A 14,304-nucleotide genomic window follows, 5' to 3' on the forward strand; every position below is an offset into this window, starting at 1 on the left:
GACTGATAAGGACAAAGAATCAAACATTTATCTTGCCTATCCTAAATGAACTGTATTTCAAAGTATTAATAAACAATAGCTGATAAAGAAATGCTCTTGGCCGGGCATGGATGGCTCACACCTGATCACCTGAGGTCGGGAGTTGGGAGACCAGCCTGGCCAACATGGTGAAACCGCATCTCTACTAAAAATACAAAAATTAGCTGGGTGTAGTGGCGTGTGCCTATAGTCCCAGCTACTTGGGAGGCTGAGGCGCAAGAATCGCCTAAACCCGGGAGGTAGAGATTGCAGTGAGCTGATATCGTGTCACTGCACTCTAGCCTGGGTGACAGCGAGACCGTCTAAAAAAAAACAACAAAACAAAAAACAAGACAAGTTCTTTACTAAAGAATCATGGCCAATACACAAAGAATGACGGAATTAGAAAGTCACCATTTTGCAACTCCTAGTAAAACAAGGGATCCTAACAAGGATCATCAATGGCTACCTAAAAACCATAGGTGAAAGATTAATGGATAACTTTATAACCATCAGCTGGAATAGGCTGTAACACCTCAGATCACTCAACAATCTTAATATCACTACATGTAAGACAGACTGTGTCTCCTCATGTGAATCATTAGGAAATAGAGTTGTGCATGACATATTCTTGCCTAAAAAACTGAACTCGATTTACAGGAAACACAGAGAAACAGATTTATCTTCTCTTTAATTACAGATCAGTGTTCAGAACCCTCATGCTGTGATTGTTTCTTCTACTTTGTGGTTTTTTTTTTTTTTTTTCTTTTTTGAGACAGGGTCTTGCTCTGTCACTCAGGCTGGAATGCAATGGCATGACCATGGCTCACCACAGCCTCAACCTCCTGGATTCAAATGATCCTCCCACCGTAGCTTCCCAAGTAGCTAGAACCACAGGCGCATGCTACCACACCAAACTAATTTCTTTTTTTAAAAAAATTTTTGTAGAGATGGAGTCCCCCTATGTTGCCCAGGCTGGTCTTGAACTCCTGGGCTCAAGTGATCCTCCTGCTTTGGCCTCCCAGACTGCTGGGATTATAGGTGTGAGCCACTGCACCCAGCCTCATGCTGTAATTGCAATAAACTGTTTCTCCCAAATGCTAATATGAGCATGAGAGATGATATGGCATACAATAGCATACTTATTTGCTATTTGATTTTGGACAATTTATTTGTCTATACCAGGGTTTCTTCATCTATCAAGTGGGAATAATCCCTAATCTTATAGGCTTACTGTCATTCAATGAGGTAATGCATGTAAAGTGCTTAGAATACTATGTAAGCATTTATTATCAACAGTAACGATATGGAAGTTTAGTATGGCCTAGGATAATGGCAATTTTGGTAAAAGAATGATACACAGAAAGGGCTAGGATTTGCCCCCCACCCCCCAAAAAGTTTCTTGTATATAAAAATGGCTAGGTTCAAAAGTCGTAATGTTAATATTACTTTACTATATTTATGCCACTGTATGGCTTCTAATTAAGCAGAAAGTATAAATTCACATAATGTCTTAGATTTAAATCCCCTTCCCCTTACATCAGATAAATGATACATATAACATGATTTTCTTACCTTATCCAAAAGGTGTATTATCATTGGTACAAGATTGGCATCAATTACTGCCTGTACCTGCTGCTGATTTCCTGCAGTGATGTTGGAGAGGAACCACACTGCTTCCTGTAGAACAAGAGCATTTGAATATTTCTCATTAAAAAATAAAATCTGCATCTGAACTAAGTAAAAAAGCATTCACTACACTGTCCCAATGATTTTACTATGAAATGAGCTCCATAATAAAAATCTCAGGAATCTCAATTCCTTTACACCCCTTTCCATATTTTCTTTGGACAAACAGCTAATGGACCTAATTCAAATCACAATGAACTAACCCTTCGGAAGAATTATTGAAAACAATGCTCCCAAACAGTGTGGCTCAAAAGAAGCTTGGCTGAACAAATTTGAATGAGCAAATATGAAATAATGAATGAGCAAATATGAATAATGAGTATAATACAAATACAAATCCTAAAACAGCTGTAAATAAGATTCAGTGCCCTTCCCTCACATAATGTGCTTTATTCTCTATTCTATTCTGATGAAGAATCTTATCCAAAGTAGATAAATATCAATTATCCACAATAATGGAGACATAAAAAACAAAATAGTGCATTGTTTTAGTATACTTATTTGTAATAGTCATTCACTGCATAATTTCTCTCAAGGAAAAGTGGAACCAGATATTTGATGTTTTATTGGCCTATCTTAATCTTTTTATGTTACCCTTTACATCACAGTTGGTGCTACTTTTGACAAAATAATGGTGGCCTTAAGCATTATAATCATAGATAACTAATAAGTTTTACTCTAAAAAATATTAGTATTAGCTAATGTATACTAGGCTCTTTTGGATCAGATCACAGGAACATTTTAATGAACCTGTTAGAGATTTTAGGGTGCCAGGCTAGTTAGGTGAGCTGTTCTTGGGTTATAATCATTGGCAATGTTGTAATCAACAACCCACGTTATTTCTACAACAGCCTCAGATGCACTCCAATATCAGCATCACCAGTCAGTGCCCCCTTTCCATAGCCACCACAAGCACACACACATGCATACACACTCTCTATTAAGTACCTATAAAACACTAAACTTATAAGAATTACATAATATATATTAAAAATTTCCAGTCATACAACATTCAACACCCAATTATCTCTATTTCATCATTTCCAAGAGAGCCAAAATTGCACTTTTCATAACTGGTTTTATATATGAAAAAATTATTAATGCTTGTTATGGAGAGTAAAATTTTTATTTTCTCTTGATGTCTAAATGACAGTTTGTATTAAGAATCAATATTACAGACATTTCTAAGACTCTAATTTTACAAATAGAAACTGTTAACATTTTAAGTGCTATCTATTAAGTAGTATTTAATAGTACTTACTTTATTAATTTTCTCTTTGGGATGTGTCAGGAGTGCTGGGAAGTGTGAAAGAGCATCACAGTTCAAAACTACTTGTGTTTGCTCATCAGTTCCAGTAACAATGTTGCCCACAGCTCTAAGTGCAGCAGTCTGAAATGCACAATGAGATGATATTCTATGTGAAATCCTTTTTTTTTTTTTGAGACAAGGTCTTGCTCTGTCACCCAGGGTAGAGTGCAGTGGTGCGATCTCAGCTCACTGTAACCTCTGCCTCTCAGGCTCAAGTGATCCTCCCACCCCAGCCTCCAGAGTAGCTGGGACTATAGCAGTGCACGACCCTGTCCGGCTAATTTTTGTATTTTTTGTAGAGACAGAGTTTCACCATGTTGCCCAGGCTGGTCTCGAACTCCTAGGCTCAAGGGATCTGCCTGCCTCAGCCTCCAAAAGTGCTGGGATTATAGGCATGAGCCATTGTGCCCAGCTGAAACACTCCTTATTAAAAGGCATGTTAGGTACCTTATAAAAGACAAATGCATTCATTCACTATTTCTTCCAACAAACCTATTCTTTTTTGAGACGGAGTCTCACTCTGTCACCCAGGCTGAAGTGCAGTGGCTCGATCCTGGCTCACTGCAACCTCTACCTCCCAGGTTCAAGCGATTCTCCTGGCTCAGCCTCCTGAGCAGCTGGGATTACAGGTGCATGCCACCATACCTGGCTAATTCTGTAATTTTTTTTTTAGGAGAGATGGGGTTTTGCCACGTTGGCCAGGCTGGTCTCGAACCCCTGACTTTAGGTGATCTGCCTGCCTTGGCTTCCCAAAGTACTGGGATTACAGGCATGAGCCACTGCACCCTGCTCCAATAAACCTATTCTTTTTGAGCACTTAGCATCAGGCACTGATGTAGGAACAGAGATGTGAAGATAGACACATGTTCCAGCTCTTACAGAGCTTATATTATTGTAAGAGAGGAGTCAATAAACAAGAAGGATAATTTTAGATAGTGCCATTAAAAAAAAAAGACAGAACTTTAGATTTAGTGTTGAAAATATAAAAATAAAAACAGCTAGGTGCAGTGGCTCACGCCTGTAATTCCAGCACTTTGGAAGGCTGAGGTGGGTGGAACACTTAAGCCCAGGAGTTTGACACCAGGCTGGGCAACATGACAAAACCCTGTCTCTACAAAATATTAGCTGGGTGTGGTGGCACGAGCCTGTAGTCCCAGCTACTTGGGAGACTGAGGTGGGAGGATTGCTTGAGCCTGGGAGGTCCAGGCTGAAGTGAGCTGTGATCATACCACTGCACTCCAGCCTGGACAACAGAGTAAGACACTGTCAAAAACAAAAAGACAAAAAACATAGTGCCTTTCTGAAGGAAAGAAGATACCTGCCTAACATGAGATTTCACTATGGTATGAATTTGAATTATCAATTATTTTTCTGTGGTTGCATGAGGTCATTTCCTGTTAAGTAAAGCTTTTTACTCCTCTAATTTTCCTTTCTACATGACAAATGATCCAAATTTTTGAAAACATTGAAATAAAATTCATATAACATAAAATTTACCCTTTCAAAGTGTACAATTCAGTAGTTCTTAGTATATTCAGAGTTGTGTAACTATTACTAGTATCTAATTCCAGAACACTTTGATCACCCCAAAAAGAACACCTGTATCCATTAGTGGTCACTCCCACACTGCCTTCATCCCTAGGTCCCTGGAAGACACTATGCCTGTCTCTAAGATTTTGGCTATCTTGGGCACTTCATATTAACAAAATCAAAATGTATTTGGCCTTTTTTGTCTAGCTTCTTTCATTTCACATAATGTTGTTAAAAGTTCGTGTTACAGCATGCATCAGTACTTTGTTCCTTTTCATGACCAAATAATATTTCACTGTGTGAATGTATCATATTTTATTTAACCATTCATTGGCTGACATTCAAATTGTTTTCATTTTTTGGCTATTACAAATAACGCTGCTGTGAATGCTTGTGTATAAATTTTTGTGTGGATATGCATTTTCATTTCTCTTGGGTATGTACCTAAGAGTAATTAATTGCCAGTTCATATTGTAACCTTATGTTTAACTTTTTCAGGCACTGCCAAAACTATATTCCAAAGCGGCTGTACCATTTTATATTCTCACCAGCAGTATATACGAATTCCAGTTTCTCACACCCTCACCAAAAGTATGTTATCGTCTTCCTAACTATAGCCATCCTGGCGGGTGTGAAGTAGTATCTCACTGTGGCTTTAATTCCCTTTCCTTAATGACTAATGATGTTGAGCTTCTTTTCATGTGCTTACTGACCATTTGTTATATCTTCTTTAGAAGCCTGTTTACTCAAATATTTTGCCAAGTTAAAAACTGAGTTGTCTATTTTTGAGTAGTAACAGTTCTTTGTACATTAAATATTTTAGATGTAAATCCCTTTGCCAATACATAATTTTCTAATACCTATTCTCTTCTATTCTATGGGTTGTCTTTTCACTTTCTTGATGGTGTTCTTTGAAGCACACACAAGTTTGTAAGTTTTGTGAAGCCTGACTTATCAATTCTTTTTCTTTGGTTGCTTGTGGTGTCACATCTTAGAAACCACTGTCTAATCTAGGGTCATAAAAATTTATGCCTGTATTTTTCTTCTAAGAGGTTTAAATTTATAGATTTTATATTTAGGTGTTTGATCTATTCTGAGTTTTTGCATGTAGTATGAAGTGGGGTCCAACTTCATTATTTTACTTGTGGATATCCAGTCGTTCTTGCCCATCTGTTGAAAAGGTTATTCTTTCCCCAATGAATTGGCTTGGCTTCCTTACTGAAAATCAACTTGGCCGGGCGCGGTGGCTCACGCCTGCAATTCCAGCACTTTGGGAGGCCGAGGTGGGTGGATCACCTGAGGTCAGGAGTTCGAGACCAGCCTGGCCAACACGGTGAAACCCTGTCTCTACTAAAAATACAAAAAATCAGCTGGGCGTGGTAGCACGCACCTGTAATCCCAGCTGCTTGGGAGGCTGAGGCAGGAGAACTGCTTGAACCTGGGAGGCAGAGGTTGTAATGAGCCGAGATCATGCCATTGCACTCCAACCTGGGCAACAGAGCAAGACTCTCTCACACACACACAAAAAAAGTAAATCAACTAATCATAAAATGCATAGGTTTATTTCTGAACTCGATTCTATCTCATTGATCTGCATGTCTATATTTATGCCAGTATCACAAAATTTTATTTACTGTAGCTTTGTAGTGTTTTGAAAATGAGAAGTCCTCAAACTTTGTTCTTCTTCAAGATCATTTGGCTATTTCTAGGCCCCTTATATTTCCATATGGATTTTAAGATCTGTTTGTAAAATTCTGCCAAAAACCAAAAGTACATGGGATTTTAATAGGGATTGTGTTTAATCTGTAGACAAACTTGGGAAGCACAGTCGTCCTAACAATATTAGACAATCCATGAACATGAATGTCTTTCCATTTATTTAGGTCTTCTTTAATGTTTTCCAAAAATGTTTTGTAGTAGCCTAGCTTCTTTAACAAATAAATTGAAAAGAGGAAAGATAAAAGAAAGGAGAAGAAAGTTGCACAGTAAGAGGCTTAAAATATATAGCAAGCAGATGCAATGTGTGGTCTTTATCTGGATACTGATTTGGTAAAATTGTGAAAAAATAATGAAGCAGTAAATAAAATCCAGATACTGACTGAATATTTAACATTAAGGTTTTAAAAAGTCTACTAGTGGTATTGTGGCTATGTTAAAAAAAATAGGCTTAAATTTTAGAGCTGCAAGCTGTGTAAAATGATATCTGGAATTTGCATCAAAATAAATTTGGAGGAGTAGAGGTACAGAGAAAAAAGCTACATGGGGTTCCATTACACTATTTTATTTTATGAAATTATGGCATGAAAATTGAAAAGTATAAGAAAATCTCTATAAGGTGTCAGGTAGAGTAGAGAATTTCAACTTTCTTTGAGCACTGGCTAAAGGTAAATTCCAAGCCCTACAGATCCTTAATGAAGTCCATTATGGAAACTGAAGATTATTTCTGGAAAAACAAAAAACAAAATACAAACCAAAATTCTGTACCAAGACATATGTACCACACAAAATAAATACAAACTTAAGGATAAACATATGGCAAGAATATTTAAGATAAGTCATAAATAGCCTTAAATGACAAATTATTGTTTTTTCTTTTTGTTTTTTTAATTGAGATGGAGTCTTGCTCAGTTGCCAGGCAGGAGAGTAGTGGCGCAATCTTGGCTCACTACAACCTCTGCCTCCTGGGTTCAAGCGATTCCCCTGCCTCAGCCACCCGAGTAGCTAGGTCTGCAGGCACATGCCACCATGCCTGGCTAATTTTTTTTTTTTTTTTTTGTATTTTAGTAAAGACAGGGTTTCACCATGTTGGCCAGGATGGTCTCAGTCTCCTGACCTTGTGATCTGCCCACCTCGGCCTCCCAAAGTGCTGGGATTTCAGGCGTGAGCCACCATGTCCAGCCAATTATATTAATTCTTTCTGTATTTAGCTAAGTGTTCCTTCTTTAAAGTGCTTTAATTTTAAGGTACAGGGTCTCTAATCTGACTATGTATCAGTATCACCTGAAGAGCATTTTAAAGCTCAAGTTTCTAAGAAATATTTTCTGAAACAGAAATCTCCAGGGGTTGAGCAGGAGAAATTAAAAACAGCTCCACACAGTTTATTTTGATGTTCAGGCATAATGACTTAGGCTACAGACTAACGGTTTCTCTTATGCGATTATTGTACTTTACAGATTCTAAGCCATTAGCAGATTAAAATATACTATTTACCTCAGAAAGGTAGAGGGAGCTTGCTGCGTCTCCCCCATTACAACTGTAGCTTAACAGCTACTGCTTATATCTCTGAGAACTTCTCACACTCTGTTTTTGGCTCTTTCTAGATGCAAGTTCTTTGGGATAAATATTACGTGAAAGAATTTAAACAATAAAAAATAAATTTAAATAAGTGAAAAGCAACAATTTAGAAAGTCCCTAAACAGCACATTTCAGTACAGTACCCTTATTTCAGCACCAATGAAGCTAAGAGTTAACTAAACTTGCCAGGTGAGTAAATAAGGATGGTTGGCAAGGAAGAAAAAAAAAAAAAGTAGGGAAGTGAAAGAGGAAGAACAAAAAGAAGAGGAGTAGGAAAAAATAAGTGTCTGTCAATACTTGTTTCAGATGCCATGCATGTTGCTATAATGAACTTCCCTGGTCTACATTAAAAATCAGTAATCCGGCCAGGCATGGTGGTTCACACCTGTAATCTCAGCACTTTGGGAGGCTGGGGTGGAAGGATCATTTGAGGCCAGGAGTTCAAGAGCAGCCTGGCCAACATGGCAAAACCCTGACTGTATCAAAAATAGAAAAAAATTAGCTACACATGCTGGTGTGTGCCTGTGATCCCAACCACTCAAGAGGCTGAGGTGGGAGAATGTTCCTTGAACCTAGGAAGTGGAGGTTGTAGTGAGCTGAGATCACGCCACCTCACTCCAGCCTGGGTGACAGTGAGACCCCATCTTAAAAAAGGAAATTAGTAATCTACAATGGCGTCTTCTTATTATTTATTTTCCCCTTTCCATCACAGATTTGTTGTTATGCTAAGAATATACTTTAAACTACTGAAATTGTCCATCTTTGAATGCCATGCTTAAAGCAATTAGCGGTAAGAAATACTTATAATTTAACTAAGAACAAACTTACCTGAACTTTAACTTCTTGGTGGCTGAGCAGAGGAACCAAATGAGGAACTATTCCAGAGTCTATTACCATCTGTATTTGTTCATTGCCAGCATCAGTAAGGTAAGAGAGGGCCCAGACTGTGTCTACCAATATCTAATGAATAAAATAAAAATTCAAACAACTTTTAAATATTTTCTTATTTTAGTAATTCTTGACCAAACAACCATTCTAAAATTGTTCAACTACCTTCTTCCTTCTTTTCTTCTCTCAGTTTAATCAGATTGGAATCTGATCGCTACGGTATTAAACATCATCATCTATAAATGTCTGTACGAAGACGTACGTCTTTTAGCCATATTCAGGATTCTGATCCCAGATTAGTATCCAATCTTAGTTCACTAAGATACACACGCACACTACACAGCTCATAAAACAGGAGAAAAAGACATTCTCTTTCCCAAAGGCTGAGGGATAACAGGTCGAAAAACACTGTGGCTCATGTATAAAGCTGGAAAGACTACATGTATCCAACATGCACAGTTGTTCAAAACATCTGGGCTAGATGAATATATTCAAGGAGTTCTCTAGTATTGTAAGTACCATGTAGATATGCCTAAAGGCAATAACCCAAGTATTCATATTATAGTATAAAATACTTTAATCTTTTCCAACCAGTTTGTTTTGCCTTACAGAACTGGAGACAACTTTTTTTTTTTTTTTTTGAGATGGAGTCTCGCTCTGTCGCCCAGGCTGGAGTGCAGCAGCGCGATCTCGGTTCACTGCAAGCTCCGCCTCCCGGGTTCATGCCATTCTCCTGCCTCAGCCTCCCGAGTAGCTGGGACTACAGGCGCATGCCGCAACGCCTGGCTAAGTTTTGGCATTTTTCAGTAGAGACGGGGTTTCACCGTGTTAGCCAAGATGGTCTCGATCTCCTGACCTCATGATCCGCCCGCCTCGGCCTCCCAAAGTGCTGGGATTACAGGCGTAAGCCACTGCGCCCGGCCAGCAACTTCTTAAATAGTGGAAGTCCCCTACAGCTGCAGATCAAGACATTAAAATAATCATAGGTCAATCTGTGAGACCTGTAATTAAAACAAAAAATACGTACTTCACTACAGCTGCTACTTATGAAAAAAAAAAAAAAAAGCCTGTGTAATCAACTACTACTAAGTAGCCTACCATTTTTTTTAACGATTACATCTTTAAGTACAACGGGCCATGTGTTTGATCTTTCCTAGTACGTTAGGTCCTAATTAGAAGTTATGACCAAAGGGCAGTATGACAAATAACTCTAACTGCTGCAAATAAATACACAAATTATTGACAAAGACATGGGAATAATAATTGTGCCTAAAACTACTTCCAAAGCCTTTCCAGAATATGAACTCTGTGTCAAGACAAGCTGGAGAAGTGTAAAACCTTTAAAACAATAAACCAGGCAGGGAGTAGTGGCTCACGCCTGTAATCCCAGCACTTTGGGAGACCAAGGCAGGTGGACTGCTTGAGCCCAGGAGTTACAGACCAGCCTGGGCAACATGGTGAAACCCCGTCTCTATGAAAAACAGAAACAATTCGGCATTGTTTATTTTTTCTTGTTTTTATGACCCTGACTTTAAAAAAATCGTAAAACTGTAAACTAATGTTATGCTTAGGACACCCAAGAGAAAATAAAAAAATAAAAAAACATAAAAAAAACCAAAAAGACACCCCGAAACTCCTAAAAGGTGAAAATAGTGCTTTGCCATTGTTTCTTAGGAAATTCAAGAAAGCTCTAGGGATATTTCTAATGTAAAAAGAAGACATCAAATGAGAGTTCGCACAGGCTGGGTGTGGTGGCTCACGCCTGCAATCCCAGCACTTTGGGGGGCCAAGGTGGGTGGATCACGAGGTCAAGAGTTCAAGACCAGCCTGGCCAACATAGTGAAACCCTGTCTCCACTAAAAAATGCAAAAAAATTAGCCAGGCGTGGTGGCGGGCATCTGTAATCCCAGCTACTCGGGAGGCTGAGGCAGGAGAATCGCTGGAACCCAGGAGGCAGAGGTTGCAGTGAGTGGAGATCATGCCACTGCACTCCAGCCTGGGAAACAGTGCGAGACTCTGTCTCAAAAAGAAAAAAAAAAAGAGTTCACATAAAAAAATGGTATCAATATATGTGAAAAAACCTAAATTTCAATTTGCAAATGTAACTGAGCTTCTTTTCTGGAATATTAACATATGCTAAAATTTGTTGACATAGGCCAAAAATTTCAAGTTACTTGCTCATAACTGTATATAAAAGCTAGATACATGTTTTTAAAGGACATGTCACTAATATGCTCAGATCAAAATCATAATTCAAATCAAACTTCTAACACATTATTTAGTAAGCAATATTATTTGTTAATCATGTTACTAAAAAGAACAATGTAAACAGGCTTGAGAAATTCTTCAAGATACATCAAAGGCAAGAAAATGGAGTCACAGTCTCATCTAGATTGGAGTAAATAGGTGGAAAGAACACAATCTATCTCTAAATAAAGTCAACCAAGATGTCTTGTTTTGCAGTAGAGGTATAAACTTTGAAGTTAAATCTTTCTTGCCAATCGTTTTATTTATTTATTTATTTATTTTTGAGACAGGGTCTTGCTCTGTCACTCAGGCTGCAGTGCAGTGACATGATCACAGTTCACTGCAGCCTTGACCTCCCCAGCTCAGGAGATCCTCCTGCCTCAGCCACTGAGTAGCTGAGACTACAGGTGCACATCACTATGCCTGGCTAATTTTTTGGTATTTTTTATAGAGACAGGGTTTCGTCATGTTGCCCAGGCTGGTCTCGAACTCCTGCACTCAAGTGATCCTCCTGCCTCAGCCTCCTAAAGTGCTGGGACTATAGGCATAAGCCACCACACCTGGCCTCTTGTAAATCTTTCAAAGCAAAATATTGAAATTCACAATTTAATCAAAGAACTTGGCTATTAAGGAGCCAAAACCAAAAATTACTTACACATTTTTTAAGATCCTAAACTATCTGGGGCTAAAAACAAACAAAAACTCTATCACAGAGATCATGTTCATCTAATGAATTTTATATATTATGTCACTGTTTGATACAGTAAAATTCTAATTTTAATTTGTTCCATACAAATTAAATTCTGGCCAAAAGGCATAGGCCTTTAAATTGTAAAGAAATGAAGCAGCTTGTCCAACACTGGTCACCATGCCAAACTGTTTTTAAAGAACCACATGAGTTCCTGATTGTTGCTAAACATTTCATTCATGTGTTTTCCCTTACCCATTATATTCCTGGTTTCTCTAACACACCAAAGGCTGGTCTGGCTTTTACAAGCACTCAGGGCAGTTTTCCACCTCATTCATACTCCCTGAGTTGCTTTTTCCTCTGCCATCTGTGTTAGTAAAAATAAGCAAAATATATTTGCTATGTTTAAAATCTTGCCTGCACTGATTTTTTTTTTCCTGTTGTTTGGATAATCAAGAGTTATCTTGATAAATGAAGCCACTGCCAGTCACTGTAACTGAGAAATAGAATAAAAATGGAATTAAAGGGCAATTGATGTCCATGGTTTGGTATGTGTATATGAATACAAATCCATGCACAAACATTTTCCTTTTTCATCTTTCAAAAAACAAAAACAGCACTATTTGTGTGTGCTTTCATTGGCCAAACTGTCAAAATGAGCTTCCGTAAAAAGCACAAGAACAATTAAAGACATGATCTTAGTAAGAGAAATCACCACTAACTGGCAACTTTAAAAACTTTTAATGTCAGTTTTTATAACACTAATATATATACATACATACAATATTGCCCACACCAAAATAACAGTTATGCTTGATTTCTTAACTGGTATTATATTTTGTGATATAGATAAACATAGAGTAAATATTAAAATATTATAAAATAACTAATCTAATATAAAATAACTCTTGAAATGGGAAAATCTGATAGTATGCTGACACAATGTGTTAGTATAATATTTCTCCCCTATGTCACAGGGGAAGCCCTAGAAATACATACATACATACATAAATATATAATAGGACACATTTACTCACATTTACATCTGTGTGATGAATTAAAACACAAAGGGCTGGAAGAATCTGAGGAGAGAAATATGTAGATTTAAAAACATACACAGATAAAAAATATATATATAATGGTATCTCTTTTAATTTTTTTTTAAAAGTGTTTACCTCCTGAATGGTTTCCATTGGTGGTGGTGGGTCTTTGTGGCGACATAAGTTGACCATAACCCAAGTAACATTTCTTAAGAATGTTATAGGAATAGATGGACTTATGAAGGAAAGTAAAGGTTTCACAACTCCAAGACTTATGACATAATCTCTACACTGGGGCCCATCACCTGTAGAAAAAAAGGATTAATTTACTCAATAAAACATACTGACAGTAAGCATTTTCAGAAAACACAAAGCACTGGGAATATGCTGCTTCATGTATTTTATCCAGATACACTGTTCAGTTTTAGACAATAACAAGCAGGCTCACATTCAAGGTCTCTGAGCCAAGAGAGGCAACATAAGGTGATAAGGTATTCTTTTGCACATTATTCCCATCTTCAGCATTTTGCTGCTCACTTAATTAAACTGCTGCTTTTAACTTCTCAACAATACTCCCAGTTTAACAAACTTTCATGTGATAAAAAAGATGTATCAAGAAAATATTTGTTGAATTTGTACTTATGATCCCGTATCAGAGCATCAAGGTTATGAACTATAAATTACTCTATACACTTAGAAAACTATGTCAGAAAAAAAGGGTGAACCAGTGCTAGAATAGTGGTTCTCAATGTGATTATTGGGCTCTAGCTCAGGCCTCCTGAAGCAGAAACTCTATGGGTTTGGAATTCTGTGTTTTAACAAGCACCCCATGTAGTCCTGATTGCATGCTAAGGTTTGAGAACCACTGCTGCAGAGGACTGCCAAGTTTAATTTCTGTATCTGAAGCATCACTGCAGTTTCTAATATGAAGCCATGTTGAAATGTTACCATAAGTGAAAGCACCTTCCCTTGCACTATAATATCTGGAGATAAAATGTTTGTTCTTTTTGCATCTTTATATTCATGTTAATTACGGAATGTCACTGGAATAAAAAAATGAAAGATCAAGATGCTGTATAATAGCTCTAAATCTAACATTTGGTATAAAAGCAAAAGAGTGAGGGAGTCTGGATATAGAAACAATAGCATTCCTAATAGTATAAACCCAATGTCAAGAATGGTTTACAGAGAAATTCTCCCTTAAAAATTCATAACCACTCTTTACTTTCATGTTGGCCCTGTATAAGGGCAATAAAGAGATGGCATATCAAAGCAACAATGATTATTTCCATGCAAGAATAAAGAATTTGGCAAAAATAATCTTTAGAATCATTCTCCTTCACTAGATTAGCAATACCCCTACAAACAGTACCTCAGCCCCCACTCATAACTGTAAGGTCTCTGAGCTATACTGGGGCACAATACAATTCAGATTTTTTCCATCCTTTACTGGAGAATAGTTCTTTGAATTTTTGAGTTTAGGCTCTAGTTAAAAAAACAAATCCTTGAAATATCAGAATTGTCTTTATTTTCCTTACAATTATTTATCAGAGAGAACCTGAAAGTTATAGTAATCACAGTGTTAAATATTTAACCAGACT

General features: G+C 37.5%; 1 protein-coding gene and 1 non-coding gene across 3 annotated transcripts in view; both read right to left on the reverse strand.

The window, feature by feature from the left end:
* KPNA4 (karyopherin subunit alpha 4) overlaps positions 1-14,304 on the reverse strand; it is a 64,483-nt gene that overhangs the window by 12,263 nt on the left and 37,916 nt on the right. For both annotated transcript variants that reach the window (XM_034957677.2, XM_008956062.7), the window contains 5 exons: positions 12,839-13,008; positions 12,701-12,745; positions 8,669-8,800; positions 2,969-3,097; positions 1,594-1,698 (listed from right to left, as the gene is read on the reverse strand). In XM_034957677.2, coding sequence (XP_034813568.1) covers positions 1,594-1,698; positions 2,969-3,097; positions 8,669-8,800; positions 12,701-12,745; positions 12,839-13,008 — 581 coding nt within the window. The remainder of the gene's footprint in view (positions 1-1,593; positions 1,699-2,968; positions 3,098-8,668; positions 8,801-12,700; positions 12,746-12,838; positions 13,009-14,304) is intronic.
* LOC112439514 (small Cajal body-specific RNA 7) lies at positions 2,426-2,753 on the reverse strand. Its single transcript, XR_003027784.2, has one exon. It is a non-coding gene; the product is annotated as a small Cajal body-specific RNA 7 (non-coding RNA).

Source organism: Pan paniscus, chromosome 2 (genome assembly GCF_029289425.2).
Source record: "Pan paniscus chromosome 2, NHGRI_mPanPan1-v2.0_pri, whole genome shotgun sequence".
In the NCBI taxonomy this organism is placed as follows: Eukaryota; Metazoa; Chordata; class Mammalia; order Primates; family Hominidae; genus Pan; species Pan paniscus.